General features: G+C 39.6%; 1 protein-coding gene across 1 annotated transcript; it reads right to left on the minus strand.

Annotated features, from left to right (window-relative positions):
* Positions 1-557: 557 nt before the first annotated feature.
* LOC117307184 (nuclear protein MDM1-like) lies at positions 558-22,382 on the minus strand. The gene is made up of 15 exons (XM_033791859.1): positions 22,212-22,382; positions 21,346-21,460; positions 20,214-20,433; positions 19,411-19,624; positions 17,917-18,054; positions 8,007-8,189; positions 7,435-7,580; positions 6,500-6,668; positions 5,597-5,778; positions 5,095-5,226; positions 4,791-4,951; positions 4,264-4,383; positions 3,328-3,461; positions 1,842-2,154; positions 558-1,349 (listed from the first exon to the last, which is right to left on the minus strand). The coding sequence occupies exons 1-15, from the start codon at positions 22,227-22,229 to the stop codon at positions 1,042-1,044; spliced, it is 2,553 nt and encodes an 850-aa protein (XP_033647750.1). The 5' UTR covers positions 22,230-22,382; the 3' UTR covers positions 558-1,041.
* Between the last annotated feature and the right edge of the window lie 1,208 nt (positions 22,383-23,590).

The raw sequence follows: 23,590 nt of genomic DNA on the forward strand, positions 1-23,590 counted from the left end.
TTCTATTACAATAAAGGGTTCATGGAATGTTAAAATCTTGTCACTCCGCCACATTGTATTTCAGTAACATCATAGCTACAAGAAAGTTAAGTAAGATTGACTAAACTATCAAAGAGTTGTCAACCACTGGTTCTTCTCAGAACCCAACACTTCTCAACAAAGATATTTAAACATGGCGCTACCGTAAACCTCACAACTGTTAAGGTTTGATTGAGATATTGTGCATCTACTGTGTCCGAACAAGTGACTCCCAAACAAACGATAGATCAAATATGATCTTTGTTAAATCACAAATGATGTACACAAGACCACAGTCTTACTCGGATCATACTGACAACATCAAAAACTCTCTAGTAATGTAATGTTCACTGTGACCTGGGCCCAATTTTATAGAGCTGCTAAGCACCACAATTTGCTTTGCATGAAATTTTTTTCTTTGATAAAAACAGGATGACCAACCAAATTTCCATTTGTTGCATATTGCTTGTTACTGGTATTCAGCTGTTGTGGGCTTATCCTGAAATTCATGTGGAAATTTGGTTGGTAATCCTGTTTTCATCAAGGCCAAAATTTCATGCTAAGCATATTTTGTGTGCTTAGCAGCTCTATGAAATTGGGCCCTGGTTTAAAGCTAGGTTTACCAGCATAAAGTCCAGTCCATACTTCCTGCGAATGCGAATGGAATCTTTACGTCACAGGGCTGTTTTCGCAGGGAATGTTTTGCAGGAGTTGGGCACTGCTCAACTTTTGCAAATTATTCATCGCGAATTTGTAACGTCAAATTTCATATTATTGCATCAGCATTCGCAGGATGTATGGACCAGGCTGCAACATACCGATATCATCAAAAACTCTCAATTTACAAATCTCACACTTCTACTCTGTGATTAACCCTCCATTGACAGTATTCAAATTAATTTGGTTTTTACCTCCGACCCCTGCCCCCAGGGCAACCACTGTTCACTGCAACCTTTTTTAAAGCTAGGTTTAACATCATAATACTTTCTGCTTCCTGGATTCAAGTATCCAACTTCTTGAGAGTTACTTCTTGCCCCAGAAGTCGTCTCTCCTCTTACGCGCCCTCACTAGGACCTCAGAGGCAAGAGAGCTGCTGGATGCGATGGACATCGTCGATAACGATAACTCGTCGCTGTCTCTGACGGGAGACTTCCACTGTGGTGTCGTGGGATCGGCTTGGGGCAGGAGGGACGGGACGGTCCAGGCTTCGTTGTTTCTCCTACTGGTACCTTCCGTCTGAGCGTGGCTGGTCCCGGCTTCTTGTCTTGTCTGGGGGTGCGCAGTCATCGGCCGACCGTACATGCTGCCAGAGTTAGGCCTGTTCAGTGGACCTACATAAAATTAAAAGAATATCATGCTGCTTTATAATAATAATTTTACTTGTAATATTTATATTTGACGGGCAAAATAGGGAGACCCCGAAATTGGGGCTACATAGCTCGGTTGATTGAGTGCCGGTGTCCTAGAAAAATCTGTCCCCTATATGGGAAAATAACATGGGCTGATGTAGGATGATTCAAAAGAGGGTGCTATCAAAAAGAAGTTTGTACAAAGTTTGCCATATGGGGGCAGAATCTGCAGGTTGCAGGTTTAAGTCACGCTCTAGTAAAATGTTTGTTTGTTACCCCTGAGTGGAGAGAAGCACTTACAGGGAGACCAGTGTTAAGACTGGGACTTGAACCCACACTCTGCTGAACAGAAACACAAGAGCTTGAGCTTGGTGCTCTTATCCGCTCGGCCACGAAACCCCCCCCCCCAAAAAAAAAAAAAAAAGAAAAAAAAGCATAACCTTAGCTCAGTCCAAAAAACTCTATATCCCTTACCTTTAGCCGTCAGACTCTTAACTGCATCAGGCCTCTTGTCACCACCCACAGCTTCTGAAGACGTTGTAGCAGTCACTTCTTCATCACCACTCTCATCAGCCTCCTCTGCATTCCCTCCAGCACCCCTCAGGGGACCTGCCCATGTACGTGGAGGTTCAATCTTCTTGGGCATGACTGGCATGGTTGGACTGGTCTCAAAGTAGTTGTTGGAATGTCGTGTGAATGGAGGGGGCTTAGCTGTGTTATCTCGGAGGGGGAAGGGATCCCTTGTTGTGATGCCCGCCGTGGGAGACCCCTGGAGATTGTTCAGTATCTGAGAAGAGGAATACAGGATGAAAGATTGAGGTTGGGCTTTAAGCAGTGTGTTGGAATGTTTTATAACTAAATGAAGTTACTTAAAGTATTACGAGCTTGGCTGCTTCACCTGCTTGTATATATACAAAAAGGGGGCAATACTTGTGCCAGCAAAAATAATAAGGTACTTAACTTGTAGGAATATACTAATAGGCTTGCAGCTGCATTGTACCTATTAGCTGTGTACTACTGCCAAATAGCACACCACAGCAACAAGAGTATTAGAAAAAGTAATGTGAAATAAGAGTCGAATGGAATACGATAGTTGGTTGTAAAAGCGATTACTGTTTTAATGGACAATATACATACAACTGGTAGGTTGGTTTGCTGTGCCTGCTCAGTGGTAGAAATACCAAGTGCGAGAGTGAGTGCGTGTGCAGTCGAGCTTTATATACCCGGGTTGGAGAAACGCACATGGCGTGACGTAATGAAAATAATGTTTGAGGGCCGCCTAGACGTATTTTATGGGACAAAGGAAAATACTGTAAGGGCTGCTACAGGTTAACCTTTTAAGCATAATCAAGTAGTTTTTAAAATATGTTTCCAAATTGCCTTAACTGGTAAATGAAGCCAACAGAAACAAAAACCCTGACGCTGACAGTTACAAAATTATATATACAAAAATTAACAATACCAAGGATAAAGACAAAGCAGTTATGGTAAAGTATACTGCTCAAGAACACAAGTGACATGACTGGGATTTGAACTCACACTCTGCTGATCAGAAACACCAGAGCTTGAATCCAGTGCTCTTAACCACTCGGCAACGACACTACTACATGTAAGCTCCCTATATGCAGCAAATTGTACTTTGTCAAAGACATTTGGTCACCTTTGTACTTTGCAAAATGTCTAAGCACATTTTTAAAGTGCTTGCAACATTATAGAGTACCCTGTTTTGATCAGTTTACATTTATGTTTTTACAAATGTTTTTGGAAATTGAAACAATAACATGTTTTCAGCTGTGTTTTGCATATCATGTTATCTTTTGACTTGGAAAGAAAGTCATTTCAACTTGATCTATCATTTTAGTTTGTATCAAGTGTACAGTTAAGTGTAGGTTCGATAAAATAATCTACTTTTATCAGTATAGTGATGTCACAGAAACAGTTTAATTCTTTTGAAGCTTACCCTTGTTTTCATGTCAACTTGAGGTGGAGGTGTGGTGACCCTTGGAGTAACTGAACGTTCATCGTCAGAATCTTCGTCGCTATCGTAGGCAAACCCTCGAGTGATTTCAGAAGGGATTATGTTTCTTCTGTGGTCTATAATAAAAAACAAACATTTCTCTCTTATTAAGAGGATCACATTACACAAAATCCTCATAGGTTAATCTGTCTAAATCAAAATTATTTCATTTTATCTCAGCATTCAAAAGAAGGATTGAATTTTGTGGCGGTAACTCTTGGGCTGCATCTTGTAGACTTAGATCACAAGGATCTTTCACAGGATCCTCGCTGCGCAAAACCCTATAAATTCTACTTGAGCCTTTCTGAAAGGCTAAATTCTAGTCTTGTGAAAACAACTCTAGTCAAGTAAAAACATGTGAATGTTCCCTCCAAATTTGAGCCCAGATATCCTACATGACTTTGAGTCCAAGATACAAAGTGTTTTTTTGTTTGTTTTGTTTTTTGGTTAAATCTAATACGATTTCAGGCAGCCAGTGACTCAAATAATGTAAAGTCTGTCCCAAGCCAACATGGCTCATCAGGCTGATGTTTATATCAGGTTTCCTTGGAAAAAAAACACTTGACAATATTTCTATTCCCCTGGACAGGATGCCAGTCCATTGCAGGTTACTCCCCGTCTCTTGACGATACCCATTTCTACTGGTTGGTGAGAAGCAATTATGATAAAGTACCTTACTCCAGGACTCAAGTGTCACGAGTGACCAGGCCAGGATTCGAACCCACATTCTGTAAATTACAGAACTTGAAGCCAATGCCCTAGACTGCTCGGCCACAGTACCCCGCAGTGATTAAAGGGTAATGTTGTCAAACACTGACCCTAACACTAGCTTTAAACTGCAAAGAAAATTGTTGTCAAAAACTCTATTATTAGACAAACCTTGTCGGGTTGTTTTCTTCAATGGATCCACAGCTTGGTGTTGGTGTGTGGTTACAGGTAAAGGTCCGTCCGGTATCGCTGAACTTCGCTTTGATTGAGGTGATGTTAAGATGGCTCCTCCTGTTGCATTAACAAATAATAGTAATGGGTTTTTATATAGTGCATTATCTACGGGCATCTTAAAGCGCTTATCATTTACTTCTAGACAGGTTTTTTGGAAGTGTTTGAAACACAGAGACAAACCCCCCTTCTCTTATTGATTCTAAGTGAACAGGTATCTTTTGAATGTATTACGAAACACGAGATCAACGGCTTTACCTCCAATCCGAATGATGAAGAAAAAGGGTTAAGTGTCTCGCTTAAGGACACAATTGTCAAGACCGGGACTCCCCCCTCCCCCCCCACATTCTACTGATTAGAAACATCAGAGTTTGAGTCTGGTGCTCTGAACCGCTAGGCCACATGACACCACAAGTTTGCTTTTTCCAATGAACCAATTCTTGCAAATAAGAGGAAAGAAACGTTACCTGTGGCTGGAGTGGTGCGGTCCAGATGATGCCTTTTTGACACCCCCTCATCTCGCAACCTCGGTGTGGGTAGCCTCCCCTGTTCCTCAATGAGGTCAACCTCGTCCGAGCTTGGGGTCACTGAGCCCTTGTAGCCCTCTGGGGTTGGAATACTGCCAATGCTACTTGGATGAAAAGATGAGATTGTAGTAAATTTGTAGTAACATTACTGACTGGCGAGCGTCTATATTAAAACTTAATGAACAAATTTATGATAAAGAATTCAAACTGCCTCAAACTGCTATTGATAACAACGAGACTTTACCTTGATTCATCGTCAACCGCTGGTTGGGATTCTTTGTTGTCATTTCTCCCATTTAATGGCCAAGCTAAACGTCTCCTGACTGGTGGGGAATCCCCTGGTTGACTCACAGGCTGTGGTTTGTCATTAGGTTTCCTGTGGAAATGAAATTCATTTGTTGAGTGTCTCAATGTACAATGTTTACCATCAACGAGACTGATACAATGATCAGAGTCCAATTTCATGGCTCTGTTTACTGTCGAGTTCTGCCCTGACGATCACCATTCTCAGCTTACAAGCAAGCGCCGTACAACTGCGCTAGCTGCGTAAGTGTCTTGTAACGTTCAGTATGAAAAAGCCAAAATTCCCTGTTAACCCATCCATTACGCTTGACGTAAGCGCAGAATTCCCTGCTTCCATAGGGTGCCAATTCTTTGCTTACGGTAAGCAGAGCCAAATTGGGCCATGTTCCCAACATCCTGTAGACTTGTGTCAATCCCTCCAAATTCCAGCTCCGACTACCTACCTGACTTTGAGTCCAGTGTCAACAGAGGGCGCCGATAATGAACTGACTGTACTCGTCGTCGTACTGCTTTCATCCCAGAGTCTGGCCTGATTGGCTAAGATTTGAGCCACGTGTTCTCGAGAGAAGTGGGTACCTTGTGCTCTCTTACGATAGTCCTCAGCCTTTTGACGAAGCTCTAAGACCTAGGGAAGAAAACACAGAACTATCAGCAAGGGAGAAAGGTGCCAGCTTATATAGCATTTTACAATAACCGACTCAATGTGCTTTACACTACGGCCCTTGTCATTGGGCCAATAACATTCCTTAATCTTTCTGAGCTCCCTGGGGAGTATACAACCCCAGGCAACTGTGACGCTCAGAAGGCTATTCATACACAAAAATAAACATCTACCCTCGCAGGTACCGATTTATACCCCTGGGTGAAGAGAACAATTATAGTAAAGCATCTAACTCAGGTACACAAGTGTCACGACTGGGATTCGAACCCACACTCCTATGGCTAAACCACCAGAACTTGAATTCGATGCTCTTAAACACTCGGCCATGACACCCTACAGATACACTTATGATATTCAAACTGCATATGTCACAAAGTCGACAATACCCAAGATAAGTAGGATTTGAAACTTTGCATGCTGGAATTACGATATGGAAAGGTTTGTGGTAACACCATGTAATGACTATCTCTAATGAGTTGGGGTGGTTCTGAAAAGAACCGTGTGAATCAACTCGCTGTTTAAATCAGTGTGCTCCGATCAGCTTTCTCGAGACGAAGATCAGAGCATACTGATCGAAACGTCGAGTTGAAACCAACGGTTCTTTTCAGAACCACCCCAACTCATCAGAGATAGTCATTACATGGTGTTACCACAAACCTTTCCAGATAATACTTAAGATACTGACCTCAGCAAACCAGTTTGGTCTAGAGTCCCTCGTCTCTTTTGGTTGTTTATCCAGTGAGTTATCATCTTTGGGTGCAACGTGAGGGGGGTTAGCACCCTTCCATATACCATTTTCATAACGATATAATTCTGGCTCGTGGAAGTTTGATGCATACTCTGACTTCCATCTCCTGAAAAGAAATGTTGTGAAAATGATCAAATGTGATGCGATCAAGCAAAAAGAGTCGATTGACAACTCTGTGTCATTTGATTTTGATTTATCATTTGAAAATAATTCTGTTAGTAGCCTATGTTGTTACCACTTTATATCATCTCAGCTCCCTGGGGAGTATACAGCCAGTGCAACAAACATGTGCTACTAAGCTAAATCAATCGCAAGAACCATCTAAGGTAGCTAATTACCCCTTGGTGGAGAGAAGCAATTACAGGTAGTGTTCAATTAGCTTCCCTGTGTTGACCCTGCGGTGTTCATTCAGGTGAGCCTCTGACAAGAGCTAACCACACAATCACTTGCCCTCTCGTGGTGATGTCATGCACCTCGGGCCATTCCCAAGTGATCCGTTCCACAAGCAGGGCACTGGGGCTGACCGGGGTGAGCCCCTAGAATGAAGTCAAAGCTATTTGAACGTAACGGGGGCAGACAGGGACACAAGTGTCATGACCAGGACTCAAGCCCACACTTTGCTGAACAGAAACCCCAGAGCTCGAGTTCCATGCTCTTATCCAGCTCGGCCACTATTATCAAACGTGGACCTCCCCTTTAAGGGAAAATGCTGCAAGAATCAACAGATGGATAGAAGGAGGCGTCATCGGCCGCCATATTTGATGAATTGTGCAAGCGTGAAGAGCAACCATTTACTGAGAGTCATACGCAGCTCAGAAACACACGTGCACTTTTCCATTGTTTGACGCATATTGCAACCCATCTATCCTCACCTGATAGTTGTGGAATGTGGGAAGAATGGTTTAGTTGGATTCTCAGCTGATTTCAGTAATCGGAGATCATCGTGGGCATACACTGATGGAACCCCAGCTGGTCTCATCTTGTCTGGGGTTAAACTGGAACGTTTAGACTTCTTGCTCTGTGGAATCATAACGACAAGAGATACTTGAGTTTGACTTTGGTAATCACTGACAGCAGTCAGCAATCAATAAATCAATAAATCAATCAATCAATCAATCAATAAATCATTTTATAAAGCACCTAAATCAAAGGTTTGCTTAATAGCAGAGGCACAGAAGAAATAAATAGGTCATTGATGGTAGGCCTCCTGAAACAAGTGGGCTTTCAGAAGTGTCTTAAATGTGTGAAAGGATGTTGTGTCCCCGAGACGAAAATTATTTTCGCGACATTGTTTTACTTGTTTCTCACTACAGTACCTCAGCAAGTAATATTTTAAGGGAAGCTTACCACCATCATTATCTTCAGTGTTTAATGTAAATCTGTGGATGTTTGTGTCGTACAAAAGGTAGCAAATCTCTTTAAAGAATTGACGAGCAGACCTCACCTTTGTTTTCAGTCGGTACTTGGCTTTAATCTCTCTCTCAGCATTGTCCATTAGCTGCTGTTGGTGTGTGGATACCGGCTGCTTCCCCGGTGACCATGACTTAAACTTCATTTTATATTCACTCTGACGGGGAACCTTGTCAGGGATGAATGGCGCCACATTGGCATTGGATTTATGAATCATCTGAAAGTTAAAAAAGATGTTTCAAAATCTTATTTTATACAAATAATTCTCAAAGAATAATCAGCCGTTTGCGAGTAAGATTTTGATTAACATCTAGCACAATGACTTGATTGGTTACAAGTGAACACTCAAATTGGATGTCTCATAATGTTGCTACATCACTTGGTTCAGAGCAAGACTTCTTATTTACAAGTAGCAACCCCTGGATTGGCAAAGCCGGGTACAATTATACAATGCAAATTGAACACTTGTTGTCAGCAGCAATAGTACTGGTTTTATGTACCTGCGATGGTATTGGGCAAGTTTAATGGTAGCAAACCTGCTTAGGCGCACGGTCCATTTAGGGCCGGTTCGGCAACCATAACACGATTGTCAAACGATTACAGTAGCAAACGATTCAGCAGCGGTTGTGAGACGATCGGGGGATATGTTCTTCAAACGCTTCAGTGCGCTGAGCTTGTCTGGTCGTCCGGAGTCCGAACAAAGGGGCTATAATCGGATTACTGTCCATTGTGTTGGGGTTATAGAATTGACTGTTGGGTTGTGGACTATGAAAATGAATTTAAAAACTAAATTGTTCTAACGCTTTATTTTTGCGCTGTGTTTTTTCCATTTCTAAAATACTCGTCAAAAGATACCACACATACTTTTTTTAATCGTGAAAAACGATGAAGTATAACCTGACATTCTACTTTACCTCTTGTTGTCATGTCGAAAATGTTTGTCTAGCATTTAAAATTAATGCCCAATGTCATTTAGAAGCGGAGATAATTGGAAATATCTGTTTTATGGCGGCCATTTTGGAAAATGGCCGCCATGTATTTTTTTGTCAGGTTTAACTTTACAAAATGCGTTTCACTTGATTCCTAGTCAGTGAAAATGTATGTTTAGCACTTACAATTTAAGCCCTTAGTCATTTAGAAGCGAAGCTATTGGGAACAATTCGGGTTTTGGCGGCCATTTAAAAAAAAATGACCGCCATGACACTTTCCCCCATTCGGATTGCTTAAGAGTTTTGATATGTTATAGAGGACAAAATTCTGAGTATGAAACAGTTTACAGACTTGATGTTGCAATTTGTCCGAGGTCATATCAAATAATGCCTGGACTATATAGTTTGCGAAACAAAATGCAACACGCGGCTGCTGACGTGAACGGATATGGTTATCGTATCCGTATCTGTATCTGTATCCGTACGCTTGCGAAACCTCTCTAAATAATTTGTAGTCGCGACTTTAACACTAATAAAGCACACTAGTCGCTACGGCCTACTTTTGCACAAGTAAAAAGCATGGTTATTCTGCGAATGCAAATCAAATTTTTAAGTCACTGTGTTCGCAGTAAAAGTTTCGCAGAAGTTGAGCACAATTAGTCAACTGATACAAATTTGTTTATGCGAGTTGTGACGCTCAATAACACATTCCCTGCTAAGCTGTTAAATATGCTTAGCGTAAGCACAATTCCCTGATTATACGTAAGCGCTGCGATTCTTTCCTTTAAAAGCCATTGGAACAGGACTAAACTAATAGCCTTTTAAACACAAAAAGCTGCTAAACGCTGTGTCATGGCATGTGTTTAAAATAAATCCGTAATTCTCGACAACGAGAATTGATAATATTGTTTTAATGTTTTCTCGAAAAGTGAAGCATTTCATGGAATAATATTTCAAGAGAAGTCTTTCACCACTACCTTCTGTAAACCCTAAAAGTTATTTGTAAATATGTGATTTTTTTCTTCTTTTTTCTGTGCCGAAAGTGTATAATGGCTTTAGTTGATGCACTCAAATTAAGTCTCACCGAAGCGAACATGATTTTGCTGCTAGTTTGAGTTTTCTTGTTCATTTATGTGCAACGAATTTCAACTTCTTTGCATTCAAATTAAAGATGAGTTATGGCTTCACAAGTTAACTGGGAATTATAGCTCATTTACTAGCACATACATGTAGTCCTCCTTTGTAAGAGGTGTTTCCATGTACACATGTACTGTACATTATAATTTTACAATTTGCACCATTTTTTTTTCTTCATTGAAATAACTGTTCCTTTTGCATTGTTTCCCTAAAAGTTAAAGCCTGTATCCAACTAAATATTTTGCTTTAGTCTTGAGATTGTGTTGTTGTCTCTGTTTCTGAATGTCCTGAACATGTCAAATTAGAAGTTTTAACTTTTAGTTTTGAATGTTTCGAATTTGTTTATAGGCAGCAACTAATGAGTATAAGCACATAACATAGAATTTGAATTTGAATGCAAACAATGCATTTGGAAAATGTTTGCCCATTAATGAAATTGAATGGTTGACCAGCTCTTGCTGCTGGCTTTAACGAAATTGAATGAGTCTTGCAGCCTGATGAAGTTTAATGCTTTTATTTGACCAGTGAATGCTTAACTTTTGAAATCGAATAACTAGTTTTGACTTTTGAATGTTGATTCAAAGTGCATTCATGATCAAAACAAAAATCTATGAGTCAATGGATTTTTGTTGAAATTGACCGAAAAAACCTATATTAGAAAGTTTGGGTCTGCACAATGTTTTTCTTCTTCTTATTCCTTATTTGGCCATTAAACAATTACAAACACAAGCATACAGTATGTAAAATAAATAATATAAATACACAAGTGAATACAAAGCAGGACAAACAGTAAGGGCACAAGAAATACAACCCTAATGTGATGGCCATGATCAAGAAAAGTGTATTCATAAATACTCCATACAGTTTTGCTATTCCTATTGGTGAAGAGCGCGTCACGTGGGTGTGTATAAACCCTTGTTAATGACCAGTAAAAAGTGTTGAAACATGGGCATGACACGCGAGCTCGCACCTGTGCTTATATAATACAGTTTCTTCATTCCTATTGGTCAAGAGAAACGGCCGGGACAGTTGTGCCACATCGACGCGCATAGCATTCCCTTATAAGGAGTTGTTTAACCGAGGGCGGCGGAGGGCTTTACCATTTCATAGCTGGAGGGGTGTCGTGTTGAAAGAAATCATCGAACAATTATAAGTGTTCATGTTTTTTTACCAAAAAGGTATTTATGAATGGGAATCAAAGTGTGTTGAATCGGTTTTCAAATAGTGGTTTAAACCCGCCGAGGCCTGGTTCTTGGTAATTTTGTCTCGGTAAAATTATTAAGTACCAGGCCTCGTTGGGTTTTTACCACTGGTTGAAAACCTCTTCACCACACATTGATTTCCTTAATTAAACACTGGAGCTCGAAAGCCTGTTAATCCAGGCACTTAGGGAGGCACACACACACTATTATATAAAATACTCTCCTTTAGGGAAAAACAATGTGTAATTAAAAATAAATACAAACTAGACATATTTGCATTTGTGCACAAATGCATGGCTGTTTCTTTAATAACATTTTAAATTTGTCAACTGAATTTGAAATGTATTTTTTTTTCACAGCAGTTATGACCAATCCGGTCTATTTAAAAAATAATTTGGATTATACCATGTTCAGATAGCAATTGATGTGTTACAGGTGCAAAAATGGAAAAAAAATCTTTTAAAAAATCATGTGATGACGTCATCATGACGTCATTTTACAATTCACGAGGACTTGCCAATATCTAACAATCTACGAAGTTTCAGCATAATCGTGTCGTTACTTCGAGAGTTATACGACTTCAAAAAGTGCACCTTTAATGCCGCGTCACGTGACCCCCGATGACGTCATTGAATTTGAATGCAAACAATGCATTTGGAAAATGTTTTCCAATTAATGAAATTGAATGGTTGACCAGCTCTTGCTGCTGGCTTAACAAAAATTTAATTGAATTGGTGGAGAGCGCGTCACGTGGGTGTGTATAAACCTTTGTTTAATGACCAGTAAAAAGTGTTGAAACATGGGCGTTACACGCGAGCTCGCACCTGTGCTTATACAAGGCAGTTTCTTCATTCCTATTGGTCAAGAGCAACGGCCGGGACAGTTGTGCCACATCACGCGATACGCGCGACGCGCACAGCATTCCCTTATAAAGAGTTGTTTAACCGAGGGCGGCGGAGGGCCTTACCATTTTTGTATAGCTGGAGGGCTGTTGTGTTGAAAGAAATCATTTAACAATTATAATGTTTGCATTTATTTTACCTTTGACCAAAAGTGTTAATATTTGTTTACCAAAAAGGTATTTATGAATGAGAATCAAAGTGTGTATAAGAGGCCTGGTCCTTGGTAATTTACCTCGACTTCGTCTCGGTAAGATCATCAAGAAACATACCTCGTTGGGATTAAACCAATAATTAAACACTGGAGCTCGAAAGCCTGTTAATCCAGTCACATAGGGAGGCACACACACTATTATATAAAATACTCTCTTAGGCAATTTTTTATTTTTTTTTTTAAGTAAAAATAAATAGAAACTAGACATAATTGCGTATGTGCACAAATGCATAGATGTTTTTTTAATAACAATTTAAATTTTTCAACTGAATTTGTAATTTATTTGGTTATTTTTTCATAGCAGTTATGACCAATCCGGGCTAATTAAAAAAATAATTTGGATTATACCATGTTCAGATAGCAATTGATGTGTTAAAGGCGCAAAAATGGAAAAAATCTTTAAGAAAAACCATGTGATGACGTCATCATTACGTCATTTTACAGTTAACGAGAACTTGCCAATATCAAACAATGCACGAATTGTCAACATAATCGCGTCATTACTTTGAGAGTTACACGACTTCAAAAAGTGCACCTTTAATGTCGCGTCACGTGACCCCCGATGACGTCATTTAAAGTGATTACAACAAATTTCACCACAGACAACTACAAAAAGTAAATTTTGAAGAGTTTTCAACCTGCCGCTAGAGGGCGCTGTTGCAATTTGTGACGTCATCAATATTTTGTTTGAACTGTCCACCCTTGCTAGACACTTACGTCCTGGAAAGCAACTTCATAACTTTTACCACTTTTGAGTTACAGGGCACTTACGTTTTTGGCCCGTTTCGACCGGAAGTAGATGTCATGTTAGGTCAACCACACAAAAAAAAAAATGAAGACCTAATTTTCCCCTACCCAATCCCGCAAACAGAAACCTACGGTCCGTTTTGGCTGATTTGATATAGATTTTCAAACATTTAACATAAAACACAATTAAGAAGACGTCATGTGACCGGTGATGACGTCATCATGACATCATTGCCTTATGATCATTATTGCACCATAACCTTCGATCCCTGAAAGTTTCATTGCAATTGCTCTTTAGGAACTATACAAAATTTCGGCATTGGGAAATAGGTCCCTCTTCTGGTCACTCAAAGTCCATCGAGGGAATAGACGTACACTAGTTGCCTCATTGCCAGTCAATATGTGTATATTGGTAACTCCCTGGAGTACTATTCCCCGGGAATTTGCACGGTCGTTTCATGAAAAACGTTTTAGCCCGGGGTTAACTTCCTACCCCTGAGCAGGGATTTTTTTTTTTCTAGGAAAACGCTATATTCCGGGCAACTCTCGGGAAGTGAAAAGATGGGCCAAAAGTTCCCGGGAAGTTCCCAGGAAATACCTTTAGTGTGAAAAGGGGCTTGGTAGTGAAACAGTTTATTAGCCCGCCTTCGAACCAAATACACAAGCTGCGGCAGCCTCTGGTAAAAATCGATATTGTATCATTAGTGCTGTCATAACAACTCAAACGACTGGAACAGTGAGTTATTTACACTGCCGGGTCTATTTTTAACAAAACATCAACAATTATTTGGGGAAATTTCATCAGTGCTACCGTATAGACTTCTGACGATATTAAAAATGTCAGTTCAAGATCGCTTGCTGCTTCCGGTGGTTGAATGGATGACCCAGTAAAAGGGAGTGAGAACATGTTGATGTTAATAGAGTAGTGGACAAAAGGCATGACATGTTGGAAGGACAGGCGCAGCGCGAGTGGGAATAACGTCAACATTGTGCAAAGTAGTTAATTAAGAGTGAACGGACACCAGTCGCAAGAATAATGTAGAAGGAGAGGCTCGCATCTTACCCTATTTTTTTGAAGAAAACAAAAAAATATATTATTGTTTGTACTTGTTTTATGCCTCTGAAGAAGGTCCGGATTGGATCGAAAGCTAAGGCCATCTACCCTATTCATTATCCCTTCGGGGTGATCCCCTTGATTTGCTTGTATTTTGTTTTTAATTGTCATAACCATATCCATTTTATCTTTTCCCACTTATATGTAATTGTTTGTACTTGTTTTATGGCTCTGAAGAAGGTCCGGATTGGATCGAAAGCTAAGGCCATCTACCCTATTCATTATATATGTAATTATATATAAATAAATTATTAAGATGTGTGCCGCTATACAGATAATCCAGAAATGCTAAATAGCCAGAAAGTATCTTAAAGGCAGTGGCCACTATTGGCATTTACTTAAAATAATGTTTCGCATAAAACCTTCGGAGCTGTTGATAGCATAACACATTGTGAGAAACGACTCCCTCTGAAATAACGTTGTTTTCGAGAAAGAAGTAATTTTCCACGAATTTGATTTTGAGACCTCAGAATATTTGTTTAGGTCTCAAAATCAAGCATCTACCACACACAACTTCGAGTGACAATGGTGTTTCTTCGTTCATTATTATCTTATTATCTCGCAACTTCGACAACCAATTGAGTTAAAATTGTCACTCTTAGTTTATGCATATGTTAATATACACCAATTGAGATGACTGGTCTTTGACAATTACCATAAGTGTCCAGTGTCTTTAAGCCGCAATCGTTTGTAATCTTTTTATCAGCTTTTGGTGGTATTTGATCATGGGTAATATTGTGCTATAGGTCCATTTCCATATTACCTATATTTGATTTCTGTTTTCTGTTGTGTGCATTTGAAATAACATTTTAAATAACATTTTTAATTTTTCAACTGAATTTGTAATTTATTTATATATTTTTTTTTTCACAGCAGTTATGACCAATCCGGGCTAATTAAAAAAATAATTTGGATTATACCATGTTCAGATAGCAATTGATGTGTTAAAGGCGCACAAAGGGAAAAACCATGTGATGACGTCATCATTACGTCATTTTACAATTCACAAGAACTTGCCAATATCAAACAATCCACGAAGTTTCAACATAATCGCGTCATTACTTCGAGAGTTACACGACTTCAAAAAGTGCACCTTTAATGTCGCGTCACGTGACCCCCGATGACGTCATTTAAAGTGATTACAACAAATTTCACCACAGACAACTACAAAAAGTAAATTTTGAAGAGTTTTCAACCTGCCGCTAGAGGGCGCTGTTGCAATTTGTGACGTCATCAATATTTTGTTTGAACTGTCCACCCTTGCTAGACACTTACGTCCTGGAAAGCAACTTCATAACTTTTACCACTTTTGAGTTACAGGGCACTTACGTTTTTGGCCCGTTTCGACCGGAAGTAGATGCCATGTTAGGTCAACCACACGAACAAAATATGAAGACCTAATTTTCCCCTACCCAATCCCGCAAACAGAAACCTACGGTCCCTTTTGGCTGATTTGATATATATTTTCAAACATTTAACATAAAACACCTGTAAGATGACGTCATGTGACCGGTGATGACGTCATCATGACATCATTGCCTTAGGATCAATATTGCACCATAACCCTCGATCCCTGAAAGTTTCATTGCAATTGCTCGGTCCATTTAGGGCCGGTTCGGCAACCATCACACGATTGTCAAACGGATTAATGTCCATTGTGTTGGGCTTATAGCTTTGACTGTTGTATAGTAGACTATGAATATGAATTTCAAAACTAAAATGTTCAAACGCTTTATTTTATGCGCTGTGTTTTTTCATTTACAACATACTTGTCAAAAGATACCACACATACTTTTTTTTATCGTGAAAAACGATGAAGTATAACCTGACATTCTACTTTTACCTCTTTATGTCATGTATTTGCTGGTTGGCTTTGCCTAGCGCTGGAAACGTCAATGTATCTCACATGGGTACATCATGTACATGTATACATGCATTTGAGCGTTCGAGACGTACTCAGTTTGTGGTTGATTGTGACCAACTAAGAATGTTTCCCAACTAATGTGTTTGTTTTTAATAAATGTATGACCAGGTTGTTGAATTTGGGTGTGATCTGCAAATAGGACGGTTATAAGTACGTCCTCGTCTGAAGGTTTATTTGTGAATACTTTTACATTTAAACATACTGTTAGCATTGAAGAAGAAATACCTTTGCATTAATAAAAAGACTGCAATAAAAAATATCGAATGTATGTGTGTGCAATTGTTTGTTTTATGATTAAGTGGAATAAATGAACTGATCTTATTATCAGAACATTTGTTTATACCCGTCCCGTTTTAACGTTTAAGTTGACATCGAGTAAAGATAAAGCCCCTCTATGTTTAACGTTCATCAGACAATCTCGTGCTTTAATATAAATAAGTTTCATGGAAAAGTGTAAATGAATTTGGAGTCCGTCTTGTGATTTGGGGAAAATCTGAAACATAAATATTACAAATCTGTGAAATTATAAATGAATAGTTTAATAACTTTTTATTACAAAGACGCATCATGTTAAATCTCTTTTTTGATGTGTGTGGCTCTGAAAAGAAAAAAAATAAGATTATATAGTCTAGATAATGTGACCAAAAGTTCGTCAATACAAACGAAATGAGGAATTTTCATTTCCCCCAATTTTCACAGCGGATCGCGGTAGGAAATCGTTCACCGCGATCCGTTAACCATCTTATCAATTGGAACAGCCTTGTTAAATATTTGTATGATTTCCGTTCGGTCCTACCTCTCAAAATCAAGAATCCCGAATATTGTCGACTTGAATTACATTTATAACAAGATGTTCAATGCCGTGTTTTGCCCCCCAAAACCTATTCATTCATGATGCTAAGAAAAGCTACTACCTGGGCGTACACGCACCCACCCATTGTTACCAGTACTCCTGGCCGTGGAGGATTAGTCATGATTAACGAGGGATTAGCGGTGGAAGTGTCAGTGACAGCCTGGTTTTGGCGAACTCCTTCGTTAGTTGTAAACCACAGTCAAGTACCAACTCTTTTGTGTTTCACCTGAGTAAGTCTTTCTATAATCTCTGGAAACGATTGCGTGCCGAAACTCAACCGATTGACCCTCTGTAAAGTAATCGTTTGCGGCAATCGTGTGATGGTTGCCGAACCGGCCCTAAATGGACCGCGCGCCTTAGCAGCCATGGTACTGTGGCAAGTCTAATGATAACACACATACTCAGTAGCTAAAATACTGGGACAAGTTTAATGTTAGCATACCATTTCAGCAGCCATGGTACTAGGGAAAGTCTAATTATAACATACATGCTTAGCAGCCTTGGTAATGGGGAAAGTCTAATATAAGACTGTAACTGAATTGGCGATTACAGCAATGGCTACTACGACTGTTGCTATTAAGGGCACTGTACTGGGGCAAGTCTTATGTAAGACTGTAGCTGAATGGGCGATTACAGCTACGGCTATGACTGTTGCTAAGGGCATTGCTAAGGATGTTCTATTTAGACAGTATCAAATATGACGTTACCATTCAAAAACCTGCCCTACAACATGGCATCTATGAGCATGTGCGTGTACGTGCCATAAAAATAAAACCAGTAATGCTGCGTGCCTCATTGATGTATGCCTTTAGACGCGTATATGGACTGCCCTACAACATGGCCACTTTCGATACGATCTATACTTCAACGTATGACGATGGGCAATCTAGCCAGAGCCGCTAATTCAGACAAGGCCTTAGCCTACCTGGTCTGCAGCCATGAGCGGTGATTCCTTGGGGTGAGGATTCCTCCATTCAAAGTTCCTCTGATACTCCGATAGATACTTGGCCGATTTGGGCCTCGTCTCTCGAATACCTGCTTGATACTGCATGGCAACATTAGGCTGCAAGATTAACAAGCAAAATACAAGTTAACAATCACTTCTCAAAGAACCATCAAAGGTGCACAGCAACGTTAGGCTGCAAGAACAACAAACAAAATACCAGTAAACAAACAAACACTTCTCAAAGAACCATCAAAGGTGCACAGCAACATTAGGCTGCAAGAACAACAAACAAAAACTAGTAAACAAACAAACACTTCTCAAAGAACCATCAAAGGTGCACAGCAACGTTAGGCTGCAAGAACAACAAACAAAAACTAGTAAACAAACAAACACTTCTCAAAGAACCATCAAAGGTGCACAGCAACGTTAGGCTGCAAGAACAACAAACAAAATACCAGTAAACAAACAAACACTTCTCAAAGAACCATCAAAGGTGCACAGCAACATTAGGCTGCAAGAACAACAAACAAAAACTAGTAAACAAACAAACACTTCTCAAAGAACCATCAAAGGTGCACAGCAACGTTAGGCTGCAAGAACAACAAACAAAATACCAGTAAACAAACAAACACTTCTCAAAGAACCATCAAAGGTGCACAGCAACATTAGGCTGCAAGAACAACAAACAAAATACCAGTAAACAAACAAACACTTCTCCAAGAACCATCAAAGGTACACAGCAACGTTAGGCTGCAAGAACAACAAACAAAATACCAGTAAACAAACAAACACTTCTCAAAGAACCATCAAGAGTGCGAAGCAACATTCGGCTGCAAGAACAACAAACAAAAACTAGTAAACAAACAAACAAACAAACAAACAAACAAACAAACAAACAGACAGACAGACAGACAGACAGACAGACAGACAGACAGACAGACAGACAGACAGACAGACAGACAGACAGACAAACAAACAAACAAACAAACACTTCTCAACAAACTCTTCTCAACAAACACTTCTCAACGAGACATTGAGATTGCATGGCAACATCGGCTGCAAGACCAACAAAACAAAATACCCCAAAACAAACAAACGAACAAACACTTCTCTAAGAAACATCAAGAGTGCAAGGCAACTTTCTGTGACAAGACAAACAAACAAAACACCAAAAAACAAACACACACTTCTAAAAGAAACATCAAGAGTGAAAAGACAACATTCTGCCTGCATCCTTACAGACTGTGAAGGGGGCAACGCTGTTTCAACCCAAGGAGTAGGTGGCAATGTGCCCCTGGTGGCAGTTGATTTGGGTCAGCAACCCGAATCAGTTAAGTTAGCCTCACCTTGAAAATCAGTTAAGTTAGCCCTCACCTTAAGTGACCCTCCATGGCTTTTGATGTAAAGCAACCTATCATAACATGTTTACAAAAATGAATGGAAAACACTATGGAAACACTTGGTCAAACTTACCTTCGTTGTATGTTTATGCGTTGACTTGGACACATTTTGAGTCACTTCACTGACAGTTCTGTTGTTACTTGAGACAACATCTTTGTTGTTGTTGACATTGGATGTTTGGTTTGGGGTAGGTACCTTTTCTACTGGCATGGTTCCAGGTTTGAAACTTGAGGGGGCATAGGTCTTGTTCTTTATTGGTTCTTTGTCAGGTTTGGTCCTCAATAATCTGTGAACAAAAAACATAATTTAAGATGAGTGAAAGTTATTCTCTATTTGCAATATTTTAATGGTTACATTTTCATTTTGTTTAAAATAAAACAACAGTTCTGTCAGTGAAATCCATTGGAATGCACCGAATAGAAAATCAATATAACAGCCAAAATGAGAGCACATCACACCAATCCTGAATGACCTGCATACATCAGGCCTCAAAATGTTCACTGCACCCACAACAACAGACAAATCCATTAAGCTCCGCCCCATTGCGTATTGACCAATCACAACCCATTGCGCAACCGAAAGTCTGACAAATAAAGTCCTACGCGCGGCAGAGTTGTGCAGAATGGCATCAGAGAGGCTGACCTGTTCTTGCTCAGACGTGCGCTGTGGGCGCAGCCTAAAGGATTGGTTTATTGGGCGCAGCCTAATGGATCGGTCTGTTGCCGGGTGACCCATGCTTTTGCTGTGATGCCATAAGCAAGGTTCTTGTACAATTTAACAGTTTCTGCTGTTTAACCAACTTTGTACTAATTTTTTATGAAATAATTTAAACAAAGGAAAAGAAAAACATTATCAATAAGAGAAGCTGAACTCACTTTTGTGTCTTAGATCCTGTCTCCTCGTTGCCTCTAATCTTAAAGGTCTTCATCGGTGGCCCCATCACTGGTACTCCGCCTCCTCCAGCTCGAGGCTTTCTCTTTGTTAGGTCATCATCAGATCCAGGCGCATCTCCGAAGATCTGCTTTGTTGTATACGTCAGCTTTGAGTCATTTTGTAGAGGGTAGCGTTTGCGCTGGAGGGGTGGTTCTTGCTGACCTGTGTATCCACAGACAACAAAAAACTGTTTTCAAATCCACAGTCCACGCATAAAACTACTTAGCTAGTGAGTATAGACCTTTATCACGGTGTGGCCATCTTGATTTTACTCCATTCCAACTCATTGCAACCAAACTGAGGCTGGACGAAATAGTAGTCTGGTGCCATGTTTGCGCAATGAATGTTAGCATTCATTACAGTGGATACAGAGAACATGACCAAGACGGTGACAGCGTGATAAAGGTCTATTGGCCACAGCAGTAGCATTTTGATAGAGGTTTACTTTATAACTCAGGTTTCAGATCTAGGTAGGTCTGTTTGTCTGTACAAATTTGTGCATTGTGAAAAACACTTTTCAACCCCCTTAAAAAAAAAAAAAATTCTGTGACCTCACCCCTATAGGACATTTGGAACAGTCCTGTTTAGGATATCAAGGACTTTGACTCCCACATGGAGAAAACAGTGAAATAAACAGCGTGTAGAGAGGCAAGTTTGGCTCTGTTGCCTCAGTGAAGTTTCAGGCCTGTGTTTTCCTCCATGGTAAGACAACCAGGAATTTCATCTTTGAGAGGGCAAGACCATTTTCACTTCACAAAGGGTGCTTCCATTTGGAAAATCTTTGAAGAGTTTTGAAGGGCCACCAATGCCAAGACCAAAAGCTTATTGACCAGGACCTTCCTGGCTAGCATGTTTTTCCAGACCTGCGCCCGATTTCATAGAGCTGCTGTAAAGCAGAAATTTAACACTGTTTATAAAATCCCTGCTTAGCAATAATGAGTAGGATACCAGACACAAGTTGTAAAACTGGTAACCTTTATAGCACTATTTTGTTTTGCTAAGCTTATTGTTGTGCTTTAATTTAAAACCAGCTCTACAAAATTGGGCCCTTTTGGTATGAGTAACTTCACTTACCAAGATCAGCAGAGGACAGACCAGCAAATGATGATTTCTGTTCAGGAGACGGTTTGAAGGAGGAGGATTTGACCGACTCATGCCATCTGAACTTCTTTGTATACTCACTCAATGCCTTCCAAAATAAAACAAAATGTGCATTTCGTTTTACTTCATATCTTTCTTCGGAGAAGTGTTGGACTTGGTTTCATTTTGACGCATCAAAAAGTCATATCTTTTGAACCAAACATCTCACTAGTGTGTAAGATATGTCAAAATGAAGCAAGCTTGTTGTATGCTCTTTTAGCCTTTTTCAGCCATGTACAAAACCCCAAAAGTCAATTGTCCCCCTTGGGCCCTTGTGACTCATTTTTGCAGAGCCCATCACATATATTTATACTAACATACTAAAGACTTGTTGTGTTGGGACTCGACTCGACCGGCCGGCAAGTGTAATAACAAAATTAACGGAAACCCCTTTCCTTTTTATAAATCATTATTAATGAATAGTGTTATTAAATATTTATATGACTCTGTCTGAGAAGTGAGATGGTCTGAGTTACTTTTTATTATTAATTATAATTATAATATTTTATCATATCAGTCAGGGGGTGCAAACAAAAGTAATAATATTTTAATACATTTGTATAAATTAAATATAGCAATGACACACATTATACTTATAGGCAAGGTTACGGTATGTACGGTTTAACTTTATGTTGCGATTTGTAGCAAACATTTACTTGAATTAATATTTAAAAAAGCTACAGCAACCCGACCCACTGCCTGCACTAGCAAATCAACAAGATCAATATGCATGGTTTGTGTACAAAAAAACTTTTATTTTGTGTGTGGGTCGGTGGTCGATCTTCACACGGCGTACATACCTTGTTTCTCACAGGCATTGTGGAGATCTTAGCTCAGAGTTGTACGCAAACACGCCTGTCACATACAAGCTTCCATATTTATCAAATCAACTTATTTTAAAATAATGTTTTTCGGTCATTCGATGTCATTTTGGTGTTCTTGTTGTGTGTGATCGTTGGATGATTGACATGCAGGCGTTCTTTAACTGGTATCAGTTACTTTCTTTGTACCATTCAAAGCCAAGTATTCTGCGGTTTGAAGGGAACCAGTCAGCTTCAGCCGTTGGTTTTTGTTGTTTGTGTTGAACGGATATGTTTTGTGGGAATGCCAAAAGCACGTAAAGTTTACTCAGTCCTTTTGCAATACTTACCCTTTCCATTTATATGCCTTGTTTATAACAAATTGTTTGTTTTACGAAAGACTGACTCTTTATTTGGGGGAAAATAACCGCTTTTTTAGTTAAAAAATACTTGGACTGGACGTTTATTTGATTTTATATATCCGATCCCTGCCCCAAAACTAGTGTAGGACTAGTACCGCCAGTGCCAGTAGAGGGCAAACAACTTTCAGTTTGTTTTCTTTGTTCTTGAAACAAAATAAAAAACTAGAGATAATCATTTGGTCAGTTACTTTTACCGTAGACTTTTGTTTTATAAAATACCTTTTAGTTTGTTAATATAAATTGCAAATTTCTTTAGACTCGGACAAAATGGCAGCGCCCATGATATGGACCCAATAACATAAACACTTATTACCCATGGACTACAAGAATACTTTACCCACAACCCCGTTAGTCAGACTTATTTCAAGTCGGTTTATAAACAAGAATGTCAAGCTATGTAATTTTGTGTATTAAATTTAGTATAAAGACAACAAACAAAAATTGGTTGTTTAAAATCATAGAGCAAGCATGGAATTTGTCATCGGGCATGTCGGGGTACAATTTTATGAATCTTCTTGGGAAGTAAAGAATCGGCAGAGAATCGCTGCTTTTACGCGTGTAACCCCTCCATCCTTTCTACTCATGCTCAATACTAGAAAAGTAGAAATTCTTCGCATACACCAATGGACCTTATGCATTGACGTCATCCGGCGGCCATCTTAGTGGAAAAACGGTGACGAAACAATCGAAGCGCACAGATTTGTACGCGCAGCGCACAGGATTGGCCAATGAACAACCTTCTTTTGACCTCTAGGTGAGGGCACCCTAGTGAAATGACGTCATGTACATATGGTCTGTAAATTGGGCCAGGCGGAAGAGAAAGTGAATAGTGAAATGCTTGTCAATGTCAGATTGTATTAGACAATTGGACAGTGACAACAAACCATACTTATCCAGTTCTCTTTCTTTTTTTTATAAATAAAAGTTGTTTCTAGTTTTGCTGACTTCCAGCAGCTC

Source organism: Asterias rubens, chromosome 2, assembly GCF_902459465.1.
Source record: "Asterias rubens chromosome 2, eAstRub1.3, whole genome shotgun sequence".
Classification (NCBI taxonomy): Eukaryota; Metazoa; Echinodermata; class Asteroidea; order Forcipulatida; family Asteriidae; genus Asterias; species Asterias rubens.

What these genes read in the sequence shown, in the direction of transcription:
- LOC117307184 (XM_033791859.1), bottom strand. An exon ending in CGCTCATGGCTGCAGACCAG is followed by an intron (nt 8,190 to 17,916) that starts GTAGGCTAAGGC and finishes TTTAACTTTCAG; the next exon opens with ATGATTCATAAATCCAATGC. An exon ending in GACCAAACTGGTTTGCTGAG is followed by an intron (nt 5,779 to 6,499) that starts GTCAGTATCTTA and finishes TTTCTTCCCTAG; the next exon opens with GTCTTAGAGCTTCGTCAAAA.